Here is a 15120-nt window from a genome sequence, read left to right as displayed (position 1 = left end):
GTCACAGGACAAAATTCTCCTCATGATCTGTAGATAATAGTTGCTCCTGCCTTCTCTTCCAGAGGCTCCACGTGGGAAAAGCCCCAATAATTCTCTTTGATACAGCCTTATAATTTTTGAGCTTCCTATTTTCCATAATCCTGACATAGCACGTGGGATTTTTAAGGACCTAAGGGACTTCAAGCCGTTCCGATAAAATTTTAAAAAATGTCAAAAAAAAAGTTAGATATCTGAGAGGCTCCTGGAATTTCACCCAACACCTCCCTACACAAACTACATCTAACCTTCTTGCAGTACTTTTGCCAAAACTTAAGTCCATTAGCAACTCAGACTCATCATGCTACTTTTGCTGTTAACCCCAAAGTCCTCTGGTTTTAGTGCAGGGACACAAGAAAACACTGCTTTCCATAATGCAGTTCAGTCACAAGTGACGCGTAAGCCTAACTCCTTCCCTTCCTCTCCTCCCTGGCATATTTTTGTATATACTACAAGAGCCTTGTATTCCCCATCTGCTACCACAAGCCCATTTATTGCCTTTGCTTCCCGACAATAGATTCCACAATGAGATCAGGGAGCGAACAGTCCTCTTCAGCAACTGCAAGCTCTTCAGGGCTCAGATGTCTTTGTTTGCACAACACTGCACCATCGCAAGGGAAACCCAGTAACAGGTATTTCCTTGATACAAACCTAACCACCCATGCTATAGCACCTCAACACCCCAATGCACAGCAAGCTCAAAAAAAAAACCAAACACCACAAAAAGGGGGAAAAAAAAAGGAAAAAAGAGCCCTGACACTCTAGGTCATATCTGCTCAGCAAGCTGCAAGAGCAAGATGATGCAAGTTTATGACTTCTTCTCACTTCCCAGAATACCGCTGAATTCTCCCGCTTTATTAATTTTTGAAATTATTATATCATGTTGTCAAAAGATTTCTCCTAGTCACAAAAACATTTGTGGTCTCCTGGAAGTTTAGGAACAAATACTAAATATTCTCTTTGCTTCTTTTCATGTGTAGAGGGTGGCTTTTTCTTCTTTAAAACGGAAACATTTTACAACAAAGCATTCCAGTGCAACACTTCAGAACAGGGATGTTGGACAAGATTGTTACGCTTTATTGTGGCTTTGTGGTTAAACAAGCATGAAAACGTCAAACTTGGCCAAAAGAAAAGAAAGGAACAACTTTCTCAAGCACAGCTATTTTCAGCCTCTATTAATGTCCTGCACAGGTGTCTGGGTAAAGTACACATTTCAGCACATAACCAGTTATAGGATGAGTATCCTCACTGGGCAACTGTTTAGAGCCCAAAGCCATGCAGCAGAGCACACAGCACTGGGCCAGAAGGCCTGGCTTACTGTATTTTTTTCCCCCAAAACAAATCCCAATATACAAGAATCCCAAATGCAGTCTGACTAGCACTGATAAATCACATATTTATAGGTGTTTTACATCAGCAAATTCCACCAATCATCTCTTCTGCCTTATCTGCACCTCAAACTTTGTAGCAAAAATATGCCAAATGTTGCCATTCAACTATGATCAAGACTTTGTAATTTCCACTAAGCTCAAACTATATACAGTTGTGACTGCAATTTGTTGCGATCTCACACTGATACTCTACCTGCCCCGGATGAGGATTACCCATGTCTTCACAAAGCACTGGCAAACAGAGGAAACACTTTCTCCTCTGTAAGTTGCAGTTAGTCTAACTTCCAGCATCTTTTTCTCTACTTTCTCTGTAATCGGTCTTGCCTGATATAAAAGGAAGACTGGCTTCCAAAAATGGGCTTTTCACAGCATTAGAGGTTTACTCACTACCCCCAGCACACTGGGGCTGTTATAGCAGTCCAGGCAGCTCCTCATACACCAAGGCTCCAGTGCCTCCCCATAGCACATCTGTATAGATAAGGTTCAGGCATGCTTCAAGGCTCACATGCTATTTAGGGCAAGGGAATTAGATTACATGGCAGTTGCTGATCTGTCACTTTTGCAAGTAAACCCAGGCCCTCACTATCACGGCATCCCTGTGTGCAGTACCAGGACAGCTCCTGCCACCTCACCCAGGAGCCTGCTGCCTGCTCCTCCACCTCTGCCACCTCCCTTCTAACATTACTACCTCTTGGCAGCTCTTCTTTAGCTCTCTCTGCACACTTGCATATTCATCTCACATAGCAACGTTGCAGGGATGCTTCAGTTGCGAAACCATCATGAAGCCATGAGAACCCGGCTGCATCTTAGTGCAAACAAGGAACCCTCTGCCTCTGGCAGGCTGCAACACTCCTGGAGCAGAGCCTTGGCAGCCCCCGAACAATGTGCATCCTCTCACCTGCCCTGTGAAGACTTAAGTCCCCAAAAACATGCAGCCACAGCCAGATGAGTCAGTGAATGATCAAGCTTGTCATGATTTCAAACCAGAACTTCTACCCCATGCATTACACCCTAAGGGCTCATTTTCTGTGCCTGCTGTGACTTGCCTTGGGCAGGTCCTGTGACCACTAAGCCTTTTCCACACTGAAAGAGGTGGCAGGCAACCTCTAGCAACCACTAATAGCAAAATACACACACCAAAATGTGCACTGAGGGAACACGTAAGTGACGAAACGCACACAGGTTGTAAAGTCTGTAAAGTTAAGTTCATTTATGATATTGCAAATAGATTAGAACAATTTAGTTTGGTGAATTCTATGTAAAAATTTCATTGTTGTTTTCATTAAGGTTTGCTTCCCCAGGTTCTTTGCAGAATCCTGAGGATGGTATATGTTAAATGTGGTTCTGCTGGACCTACTCCCTCCACACACATCTGGTTGGTGGTGGGGTGGTTTTTTTGTGTGTGGGTGTTTTTTTTGTGGTTTTTGTTTTGTTTTGTTTTGTTTTTGGTTTTTGTTTTTTTTTTTCTTTAACCAAGTGTCCCCATCTCTGTGGGAAAGGCAGGACTGTCTGACCTTGTGGTCCTCAGAAGCCACCTCCTTCCAAGGCCATTTCCCCTCCAATGCAATGATGCTGCTTTACCTCTGCCTGCCATCTTCCAGACCCACCTCCAGCCCTGCCTCCCTGGCAGCTTCCCCCTATTCTGTTCTCCCCTTCCTCCCTCAGGCAGCCACACCAGAGCTGTAAATTAGGAAATCCGTGGTGCTCCCCAATTTGTTATTAACAGCTAATAAAATTCCACACTAAAACACCAAAGAAAACCCCAACACATTGTCTTTCACTGTGGCGGTCATAATGATTTGTAATGTATTTAAACTTTCTGACCAAAAAGCTAAGCAAAACCCCATAATTGCTCTGCCTTCTTTGTTCTCCATGCTTACAGAGAACCCAAAACCAACACATCACACTTTCTTCAGCTCAGGTGTATACATCTCCATGTTGTCAAACAGCCCCAAGTTCCATAACTTATGCTTTAAATGAAAAAGTATAAAATGTATACAAATACACACTCTGGCGCAAGTCCAGCTCCCTTACCTTGTGCAGAGAATTCAGACTGGGGAGCAAAGTTGCCAAGCTCTGTTTCTGAGTCCATCACACTGTTGTTTGGCTTACCACATACATTCAAACGTTTCTCAACTAAGTCTAAACGATTCTCATAGTCCTGACCTGTCAGGTCTCCCTCAAGCACCTTTGAATGAGGGGAATGCCTACGTCCCAAGCACTCATTTCCCTTCAGTGAAAAGCCACCAGAATTCAGGCCAAAGGCACTCTCCAAGTTTCCTTGTTCCCTAGATCTACTGATGTGCTTATTAGATCTAGCACTGCTTTGGTTAAAACGCTGCCATCGCTTTTTGGGTGCTACGTGATTTATATCATTAGACTCATCACCATGAGAGCTCTCACTATTTGCCTCTGAATCCAAGTCTGGACTCTCCCCATTTTCAGCAGAAATGCAGCTCTCAATATTTCTACCAGCTTCAGGTCTCCTTCCAATACGATCTAAATTGTCATCAGATAAACAGGCAGAGTCTTCATCAGTTGAATGTTCTGTTAAATCAACAGACTCTTTCCTCTCAGTATCTTCTGCTTCATTACCTAGAGGACTGGTAACCGAACCGTGAACGCGGAATGCATGTTCTCCTGAATCTCTGGACAACCGACTTAGCAACTTACTTGGCCCTCCTGGTTTTAAGTCCTTTCTGTTTGAAACTGTTTTATCTCCAAGCTTTGATGACTGCTTAGATTTTGAACAGTTGCGTTTGGACATGCAATTTGTGCCGTTTGTCCCAGAAACAGCAGTACTTGCGGGCTCCCTTTTACTAGTACCAATCCCTGTCAACTTGGTTGAAGGATTGCGTGAAAATGAGGAGTTGCTTACAGCGGAGTTTGAATTTACTGTTTCCTTGACACAATCTCCATTTTTTTCTATTTTATATGGGGGACCTACAATAGACAAGGACTTCAGACCACTCGCAGAATTGCTTCCAGAGCCATCAGCTGTGCTGGTATTTCGAAATGGGACTATATTTTGACCAGTCATCAATTGCTGCTCTTTTGTCTTACTGTCATGCATATCCTTCAACATCATTAACAAGGTGCTGAATTTATAATCTGGCTCAATAGGCAAACGACCATGGCCAGAGGCAGAAGAGAAAAGTAAAGGTACTGTGGCCTTTGGAGCGCCAGAGTCACTAGCATCATCATTCATGGACCGGTATGACAGCTCCTTCAGCTCTGACAAGACGTGTTTCACCACAGCCGTTTCTATTTCAGCAGAATCTCTGGTTTTCTCATGCATGTTGTTTAACAGTTTCTGACCGTCAACTTTTCCGCTTCTCTGAAGAGAATCTCTCTGAAGGCCAGAGAAACCTTTGGTATCGGAAGAGCAACGATTCATACCACCCTCCTCTTCTGCAAGAGGAGGCTCCAAACCAGCAACTTTTTCTTTATGTTTGCACTTTATACTCCTGATTCGGGGCATTTTCATGCTTTTCGGTTTTAAGTTTGCTTGACTTGCAACAGCAGGCCAGGAGCTGTCCTTGGAAACACTTTGGAGAGTAGTGTGCTTGTTTGCTAGGGAAAGATTGTCATTTCTCACATCTGAGGAACACTCAAGAGCTGTTAGCGACATCTCAGCATCAGAGAAGCCTACTTCAAGCTCCCCAACTGCAAATTCAGCATTAAATCTTCTGGTTACTGAACCTCCCAGAGGTTTGCGATCTCTGTATGACTTCTTCCTGGCCCTTCTGTTGCTCTTCTGAGAAAGATACATGGAAAGCTTAATGTTTCCACTTGACATCATAGGAAATTCCTTCTCCACTTTATCTGAAGAATCGCTAACTTCAAGAGCGCTATAGGCTCTCTCTGAACTTTGGTCCATGGTATCTACATCACTGTTCCCACCATCTGACAGGGAAGAGGATGAATCTGATTCAGTTTGCTTTTTCTCAATACCAGTATCAGATGCAGAATAGTGTATTTGTAATTTGGAGCTGCACAAAATGCCCAGGGTACTCTTCTCTCTCTCCAAAGATGCGCTGGAAAACAAATCCCCTTGGAGCGTGTTCTTCAGAGCATCACTTCTACAATTCTCATAGTCCGGTTTCAAAGTTGTCTTTTCAAAACGTCTTTCTCCAAAGGAGGAAAGCAAATGGTTTTCCCTGGTGCTACTGGATGCTGTTAGGCTGTTGGCAATCCGGCGAAGTTCATGAGATGCGTGTTTACCTGGTAGGTCCCCAACAATCATGTTTCTAACTATGCACTCTGACGTTTTTGCTTTGATTTCTCCCCTAGATGCTTCCCCTCTTGCACTGCTCTTTTTTACTCTAGTCCTTTTTCTGCTGTCAGAGCTCTTTTTCACATGTGGCTTAATGTGCAATTTTCCTTTTTCGCTGGCCGGATGTCTGGAGTCAAATGCCAAGGATTTAAAACAGCCGTTCAGCTGCCTGCCCCTTTCTGCTCCAGGGCCATTGGCGTAGTATTCTGACTGCACTTCCTTCTCACTGTCCAGCTCACTGGAGTTCTGGCTGCATTTCTGATCCTCTGGCCCCCTGAGAAGAATGTCTTCTGCCTGTCCAACGCTGACTTCCCATTTAGCCATAAATCTCTGAGGAACCTTAAAGTTGGAGGAGGCAAAAAGAAAAGGAAAAATTTGATTGGGTAAGCAACAAAAGGGAGATAGAGACACACAAGACACAGAACAGAGTCCTGCCCGTTGCATCTTTAAGACAACCACACGGATTCACAGAGACTGTGCCTATCAGACACAGAAAATACTTCTCCTGGGCAAGTACCCTGCACTCCTGCTGAGCCTAATAAAAATCCCTGTGCGTTCCCAAAACAGAAGAAGGGTCCCTGCAATCACAGGTCTCCCAGGAACCAGATGCCCTGGCGTCCCAGCATACCCTGAACACAACAGCCTGGAAAGGGGAATGCATATGGTATGGAACCCTGGCACAGACATGCAAAGCAACAGCCAGTTAAGCCTCTCAAGGCAAATGCAGCATCACTTTCCTGAAAGTATTTGAGCAGACATGTTTGCTTTGCTCATTCTTCATTCTTCCTGCAACCCTTGAACTCAGAGCACAATTCAATCTTCCCTCTCCATCAACTCACCTCAGCACAAACATAAGATCAGACACACATATAAAACATACTCTGACAGATTTAAGATGTCCATTACCTAGAAGTCTACCAGCTTTAACTCTGTACCTTTCGTGTAAGACAAAAAGCATTCTCCATACTGGACAGGAACCTCTGCTAACATCTAAAAACAGCAAGAAACTTGTTCCTTATCTGTGTGTGTTGTTCTTGGCTGCACAACAGCAAATCAAAGGCTTCACAAATGCTCCTAAAATCAAAACCAGTTCCAAGGCAGGAGGAACAACTCAATTTTCTGACATTTTTACTTTAAAAAACCCAAAACAAAAAAAAAACCCACCACAACAACACCACCACCAAAAAAAAACCCCAAACCAAAACTAAAAAACTGACACACACCACACCAACAAAACTTCATTTCAGCAGATTAAAAAGTTTTATGGACCCTGGTAGTAAAGCAGCCAAATACTCTCAGCTTTGCATCAGATCTTGGCTTCCAGGGATGCAAACCTGGACACCTATGCAAGTGACAAGCATCTGATTCCCTTTGGTGCTGCCATTTATATATAGGATGAGACATTAGTCACGGAGCATTTCTAGGACCAGAAAAGTTAGTTGGGAGCATGTAACTAGTTGTTAGGGAGCTGTGAACAGGAGAAAAGTCCTTAAGATACTGAAACACACCCTTGGGAAAGAAAAACCAAATTAAAGCATTACTCCCTGGGATTCACATCTGTAAGAGCACATTGAATCTGATCGTTTTGCACTAACACAGGTTAAGTACATAACTGATAACAAACCTCTTGGAAAAATAGAAAAACTAGACACCGTTGCCTAGCATGACTATCTGCTCTCTTACAGTAACATAGTAGCCTCTGTACTTCTTCACTTCAGCAATTTTAAAAAGTTAATTTCTCCTGTCACCTTCCTAAAGACGTGGACCAGACCCCTATGTCATGTTACATTATACTGGCTACAACAGCTCCAGGCTGTTATGTTTGGAGATGGAGATGATGCGCTGAGCCACAAAACTCATTCCCACAGGCTCACTGACAAAGGGTTTTCCAAGTCAAATTGTAAGTCCTAACAGGTTTCTATAAAGAGAATTACTGAAGCAGGGCTAAAAACCCCACTGCTTTATCTCAGTCAGAGATCTAGTGAAGCATGCAACTCCACCTCTGGTTCAGATCAGCCAAAAGAGGCTGCCAGAGAGCGCAGGAAGTTATTTAGAAGCATGCTGTAATAGACATCAGGAGAGGGTTGCACCACTGAACAGATCTCACACCGACAGAGACCTGACTCCTCTGCCTCTCAGAGCTGTCTAGGGCAATAAAAGCAGCAGGCCACACCCCCACATAAAAGAGAGCCCAGAAACTCCTGGCAGCTTATAACTATGCTCGTTGTAAGGATGCAAAGAATCACTTCCCTGGCTGCGTTGTTGCAGTCACTGCCACAGAAGAAAGCTGTCAAAGTGCAATTCCAGGCATAAAGGAATACTTTGTACTATAGGGGTTCAAAGAATCGAAAACATATTAGAGAAAACAGATCTTTCACCTTATGTTTGTAGCCTTTTTCCTTTTGCTTTCCTCTTCTTCGAAGAACAGGCAGCTCTTCAAACTGATGTCTTCCTTCAAAGAGGACAATAGCTTTCCCAGCAACCCAGGTTTTCTCTGAAGGTTCTCCTAATGCATCCACATAGTACTCTCGGTATGGTCTCCGATTGGAAACTATTTTGAGAAATTTATCAGAATTAACCCCTTGCATAACAGAATAAAGACACACAAAAAGAAAGTGGTAACAATTTGCCCGTTAATTTTCAACTACTTTTTGCTTAATTACATATCCACATGAATCCCCCTTTGATCTTTGCTGTCTATGTTCTGTGTTGCTACTCTATTTCTTAAAAAAAAAATCTTTTTCCCATACAAACAGTTGATTAACAGCTCTAAGATGGGTCACCTCCCTAAAGCAAAGACTGCAGTTTGGCTGAAAAAAAAAAATTGCAACAATATCTAAATATGTTTTTCCTTTAGACACACAACACACCAGGCAGGACATTTCTTTTTTTGCTACTCCCTGATTAATGATTAAACAGTCCAGTCCACTTGACTGTTGGGAAAAGGCAACAGTGTGCCGGCAACACCCAGATATGACATCCTTCTGGACAGGATTTATTCATACAAGTTGAGCCTCCCCTACCACGATACATCGCATCTTGTTCAATGCTCTGTTACTAAACAAACTCTTATTTAGGACATAAAACATTAACAGCAGTATTTAAGTACACACACGCACATTCACTCTACAAGGACTCCATGCAACAAGACAAAATGTTAGTTGCAATGAGTATCTCCATACTTTGGGTATGAAGGTGCAGAGCACAAGAAGAAACTCAATCATAAGGGCACAATCAAAGATTTTTTTCAAAGATGCTTTCTGTGCGAGAATGCGGAACACAGATGGAACAAATAAGAACTGAACCAGACTGGGTGTGCATGTGAAAAAAGGACAGGTTACAAGCATTAGAAGAGAGTAAACCAAGGCTTGATTAAGGGATATAAACTTCTCCCTGCATTTCGCTGCAATGTGTCCTTCACATTCTCCTGGGAGAATGCCTTCACACTCTGAACACATAGCCTAGACTTCACAGCCCGTTTGGTTTATACTGCCTCCTCCAGGAGTGCCAGCACTGTGCGGCAGCCTGGCTTTTAGCGATGCCAACATTGAGATTCTCACCCAGACCGCAAAGGGGATGACAAATAATGACATGGGCAGCATCAAACCAAGGGCAAAGATGACAGACTTCATCTGTCACATTCACAGTACCGGGACTCAAGCCACTGAGCCTCAATATTCTAGCTCCAAAAAATCTTTCAGTCAGGAGCTTGCTGAGAAAAGGCAAACAGCTTTGAACAAGACGTCATGCCTCTGACCCAAGAGGAGAAGAGGTTTTTTGCACAAGTGATGAGTTTGAAGGACCTGCCTTGTTTTGAAGGGCTCGTTCCCATGGAAACAGGAAAGCCAAGGCAGGAGGACTGTGCTTCCTATGGCGCACACAGAGCCCGGGCAGCTCCCACTGCCCAAAAGCACAGGGAGTTCAGATCCACGTGCTCTGCCACCTCAGCATCAGGGAGAGGAATGAGCAGATTACATACAGCCACATTGGAAAACACAGTTTTCCCCAGAGCTCTATTGGTTTGAACACAGATAAGACATGATGGGAGAGTATCTCATGTGGCTGGAGATCAGACCTTGCTGGAACTTGTTAATACCACGTTTTCTCCCTGCAGAATTCTTTTATTAGAAATCCTCATACACAGGCTGAAGGGGGGATTACTGGACAGCTATATACATACATTAAATCCTGTCCAAAACTTCACAGGGAGGGATGTGGGGGAAGAATATAGGTCTGGCATATCTTCCAGCAACATCTTCGACAGAAATTTGAGGGCTCAAAAGGGACTATTTAAAACAGCACATTTAGTATTATCTAGAATCAGGACGAATGCTTCCCAAAGGATGAAGGGGAAGGTGGAAAAATAGCAAGTAAGAAGACTACAGCAACCAGACTTGGGAATGACATGAGCCCAATGTAGGAAAAACTACTTCATGTCTCTAGAGAAATAGCAGAGGGCTCTGAGCTGATGGCCACTAGAAAAAAAAAAAGAAGTCCATTCTCTCTCAGCACTTGGTTCTTAGGCTGGTGAGGGTCACAAAAACTGGAGACAATTACATCGGTGAGTGGCAACCTCACCCGTCTACAGAGCTGTCAGTGGCAGATGGCACCAGTTAAAGGGGTTTCCAGTTGCCCACAGAACAAAAAGAATCAGAAGGGGCAACCAGGAACAAATAAATAAGCCTTTCCATTTGTGGCAGTCTCCCCATGGCAGCTACTATGATCCTAAAAGCACTGTGAGAGCCTTCAGATGAGCTGCAATTTCCAAACAATCACCTCCCCTCTGTTCTCTCCATCACTCACATACACTTCTCTGCCTTGAGGTTGTAATACTCTCTCCCTTCCTGGCTCTCCGCTACATTCATGCACACACAGCTCTGTCTTATTTCCCCCATCTCTTCCCCTCACACAGCTGGCTCAGTCTCTCTGACACACTATGCCCTAAACTTTCACATATGTGGCTTCACCTCACTTTTTTCTGATATTGCCCCATAAACAGCCCCTTGCTTCCTTGTGCCAAACAAGACCAAAAAAAAAAATTTCACTTCCTCTCACACATTCCCATCACACCTTCAGGCATTCAGCAGCTACACTGCGCTACCCCACACCCCACTTCTCAGCCTCTGCAGTCTCCCGTTCTCCAAGCCTGGCCAACTCTCTGCATCCTCACATACTCCAGGGTACCCAGCTCTGCCTGCCCACCTATTGCACATCTCTGTCCTCACCTCCCTGATCCACCTCCTTTTTCTCTGCTCTTTCTTTGCATCCCTTTTTCAAGAAGCTGTTCTTTCTTCAGCACTGCCCAGCCACCCATCCTTCCTATCCTCTGGGAAGAAAAGCCTATGCATCCAACAGCTATCTGTGCCACTTCCACCAGCCTCAGCCCCATCTTCCCCCAACACCTCCCTGATCTAGGTCTACTTTATAGATCCAGGTCTTCCACAACAGAGCCTATTTCTTCACACCTTTCAAGGGCCAGAAATGTTTTTTAAATTACTTAAAAATTGCAGCACCCTGCCATACAAAAACGCCTCCACTTTGTGGTCTAAGTAGATACAGTACCTTTCATTTTTGAGTGACAGTCCAGCACTGGGTCATGACAAATTGTGCATGGCCACCATGGGCGTCTGTTGAACTTGGCCCAAACAAGATCCCCAACTTCATACTTCACTGGAGTAGGTTTCTTCTTGGCTCGGATCTTTGGGGAAAAACCAGAACACAAGAAATCACTAAAGCTCCAGATGCTTTTGAAGAGAATTGCCTCCCCCCTGAGTGCAGATTACATCTGGCCACCAGAGACATTTACATTAAAAAGCAAGTCCTGATATTACTTAGTGGCTCCTATACCTTCAAAGAACACAATCCTTCTCCCCAGCCTTCTGAAAGAACAAATCAATAAACAGGGGTTTGAAAGGGGGGTGGTGGTGGTGTTATTTTTTAGTAAGGAACATGACCTCTGGTAAATGACTGCACTCAAACTTCACACATTTGAGCAGGTAAATATTTGGAGTCACTACTATCCCCCCATTACTTCACTAACACCAATTTGTTTATTTCAAAGGTTGCAGTGTACAGAAATAGTAGTAAGAGACAATGAAATACTCCTGACTGGAAGGTGATGAGAACAGCAAATTAAGTATTTATGAATTTTTTATTTTAAAAAAGCTGGTATGTACAAGCTTATGACCTCCCTGCTTCTCAGATGTGCTCAGAAAAAAGCTTCACCATGACGTATTTGAAACCAAAGGCAGGCACAATCAGAAAAAACACTTATGTCCTTATTTTTAGTTTATATGAGCAGAACTGCCATTGCTCTGAGCCAAAACTACAGAGCAGGAGAAAGGGAGCACGAAGGCAATCATCCCCCCCCTTGGAGACAGACGGACACACGGACTTCACCTGTCTCCAAAACCTGCTTGCAAATATTGACTCCGTATAAAGTCACCCGAACCCACTCTGCTTCCCAGGACTGCACAACAACCACGAGAACGTAAAAATCTTTCAACACACAAAAACCTAATACTGCTTAATGCCATTTCTGCCTCGCTATCACAGAGCAGATCCCATGTTGTTTGCTAAGTACGCACACTCTCTGGCCATGCAGTGTGTTACCAGCAGGACCTCCGCCAAGAAGAGGATTCAGGAGCTTACTGGCATGACTAATGGAGCCAAGACGGGGTACAATAGGTTTTCACGGGATACAGGAGTCTCCGTGCCCAGCTGTGGGGTATCCTGCCTTTCTATCAGCACCAGCCAACAACATGTCTCAGGTGGGTTCAGCATTTTAAGAGGTCTATAAAGTGCTGCAGGTATTATTCTTGCCAATAAGCATCAGCAATATGCTCCTCATTAAAGCTGTCATAGAACAAATACACACCTTCTCAGTTCACCTTTTCATCCTGCTCACCACCCTTCCCAAGCCAAGTCTCTTCGAATTCACAGTTCAACAACCTAGCAACTAAAATGCAACAGACCTCTCTAATGAAAGGTATATTCTGCTTCAGGTTGAGTTTTATGGGTTTTCTTCATGTGGTTGAATACAAAAGGATAAACTCCTCTGTTACATGAAAAAAAAGCAGGTAATGACATTACAGACTACATTGCTGAAATTCTTCTCACTCAGTCATCAAAAGCCACGCAATAACTTATCGCTGAGCAGGAGCTCAGGAATGGGGAACGTGAAGGAGCACAGGGCAGGAGGCTGCAGACCCCTGCTCTACCACTGCCCTGCTGCAGCCTCTATGCCTCCACCGTGCCACAGACACAGGCTTTCTGGAACAAAAATGCACACCCGTGACCATGGGAACCAGAGGTGCTGCCTTTGCTGCTGCTGCTTTTAAAATGCAGATGCACTTTCAGATGCAAACCCCCTTTTTCTTTTTCTTTTTTTTTTTTTTTGGTCTGTTTGCAGCTTGCGTTCTTCTTGTAAACTGTTATTTTTGCCTCCGTTTTTTATTTTAACACATTTTTCAACCCTAGGCTTTAAGAGGCATATATATATATATGTATCGTAACTAACTGATTACCTCAAACGCAGTGCATAGTACACACACAATGTATGTGCATCCTACTGTAACCTGAGCACAATCTGCTGGACGGAGCTGTAAAACTATGCTGGAGATTTGCCAAAGCCATTCACACTGATCCTCCTGAGGGACACCCACAAGCCTTGCCTGGCGGCAAGTCTGCATTTAAATCAACTCTTTGTCACCCTCTAATACCCCACACAGATGCCTGACGAAAACCTGGCTTTCAGGAAACTATTCAGACAATGCTTAAACAGTTACCTTTCTTTCCTCAGCTATTCTCATTCCTCCCCAGTTTGCTCACTCCCACCGCTGGCACCAGCGGCCAGATGTTGACCTCATCATCACCTACCACAAAGGCTCCACCAGTGAGTCCAAGAAGCAGATCAGGAAGCACACCAAGTTCTGATGCCCCGAGGAAGAGCCCTGCAACAGGACACACTGCAGCAGGTCACTGTCTTGCACTATTTTCTCCCTAATCCCCATAAATCCCCACCACCAGGCCACAGATGACTTCACATTAAAAAAAACCCCAAACCTACCACCCCAAAACCCTGTGAAGGAGTGAAAGTAGCAGTTCTTATCATTTTCAGGTACAGTAAGTCTCTTCCTTTAAGCTCTGCTGCACAATGCCAGAATTACAGCCCCCAAACCATGTATTTCTTGGATCAGAATACAAATGTCATTCCTATTACAATTAACATTTACCATGCCAGGATCAAACTGCTAATATATCCCGATGGCCAAAAATTCAGCCCTGCAGTAACGGTAACTCTTCTGTGATCTAGGGAAAGCCCAAGTCTTTTTAAAGACACTGAACTTCAGGCATAATCCCTATATATGGTCAGAGTACTGTTTACCTACAGAGCACAGAAACATTCACGTGTTTAAATAACAACAAAACTTATGAGCCACTGCACACCTGGCAGGTACCACAGTGTGTAACTCCAGCTGAAGTGCACACTGAAAAAATTCAAAGCAGGTAACAGACTGGGTTAGTGAGGAAGAGAAGGACAGTGCCTTGCTCTGACGGTGAGCAACATCACAGATTTTGTGTTGTTAGATGTTCTCCTAAAGGAAGTGAGTACTGTCTACTCTCTTATGAACTGTTTGGCATTAGTTTGCTGTTCAGATGGGACAAGCCACAGCCTAAACTCTACACAATATGCAGTATTTCAGATCACACTGTGCTATTTTTGGAGAGAACAAGAATGTACCTTGCAGATGCTTTTAATCAAATCCTCTCCACCAATGCAAGACCCCAAATGACCACTGCTCACTGAGGAAGGGGTCACAAGCCGAGGCTCAACAGAAGGATTACATGAACACTTCTACCTTGGAAAGCTACCTCCTGAATTTGCACTATGCCAAACACACCAGTCTCTGCAATTCACTAAGTGACACTGAGCACTGACTTTTGGTCATTTCATGAGAAAGCAGGCTTTCTCATAGACAATACAACTACACAAGCAACATCTCTGCCCTCCTGAAATTTTCACCATAAGGCAAATATTAAACACAAACACAGAATCATAGAATCATTTAGGTTGGAAGAGACCTTTAAGACCACCGATCAAGCAGAGAAAGCTTACATTTCTAAGTGATTTTATTATTGTGCACATACTGTCAGTCCTCGACTGTCTCTCTCCAATCTCCTCCCATTTAAAATAACCACATCATTAAAAAGTGACAAAAGTAACACTTATCCAGCAACCACTCTTGGCATGTTGCTTGAAGCTGCCGTTCAATCCATTGATCTTGCTGGAATAAGGGGCACAAACCAGAAGTCCAAAGACATGCATATGCTGAAAGCCACAGGGTGCACCTCTCCTGCAGTACTAGTCACCTCTGTGTAACAACTAGAGCAGCACCATCATCTCCAACGCAGTGT

The 15120-nt window shown here is 43.9% G+C and overlaps 1 protein-coding gene across 6 annotated transcripts in view; it reads right to left on the bottom strand.

Moving 5' to 3' along the window:
• The window catches only part of NSD1 (nuclear receptor binding SET domain protein 1), a 67709-nt gene that overhangs the window by 37521 nt on the left and 15068 nt on the right, over positions 1–15120 (bottom strand). For 5 of the 6 annotated variants that reach the window (XM_064458634.1, XM_064458635.1, XM_064458636.1 and 2 more), the window contains 3 exons: positions 11266–11401; positions 8082–8254; positions 3462–6042 (listed from right to left, as the gene is read on the bottom strand). In XM_064458634.1, coding sequence (XP_064314704.1) covers positions 3462–6042; positions 8082–8254; positions 11266–11401 — 2890 coding nt within the window. The remainder of the gene's footprint in view (positions 1–3461; positions 6043–8081; positions 8255–11265; positions 11402–15120) is intronic. The other variant, XM_064458639.1, reaches the window with a different exon arrangement.

Source organism: Phalacrocorax carbo, chromosome 8 (assembly GCF_963921805.1).
Source record: "Phalacrocorax carbo chromosome 8, bPhaCar2.1, whole genome shotgun sequence".
Classification (NCBI taxonomy): Eukaryota; Metazoa; Chordata; class Aves; order Suliformes; family Phalacrocoracidae; genus Phalacrocorax; species Phalacrocorax carbo.
Note: the sequence above shows the minus strand (reverse complement) of the source record. Positions and strands in the feature narration are given on the sequence as shown.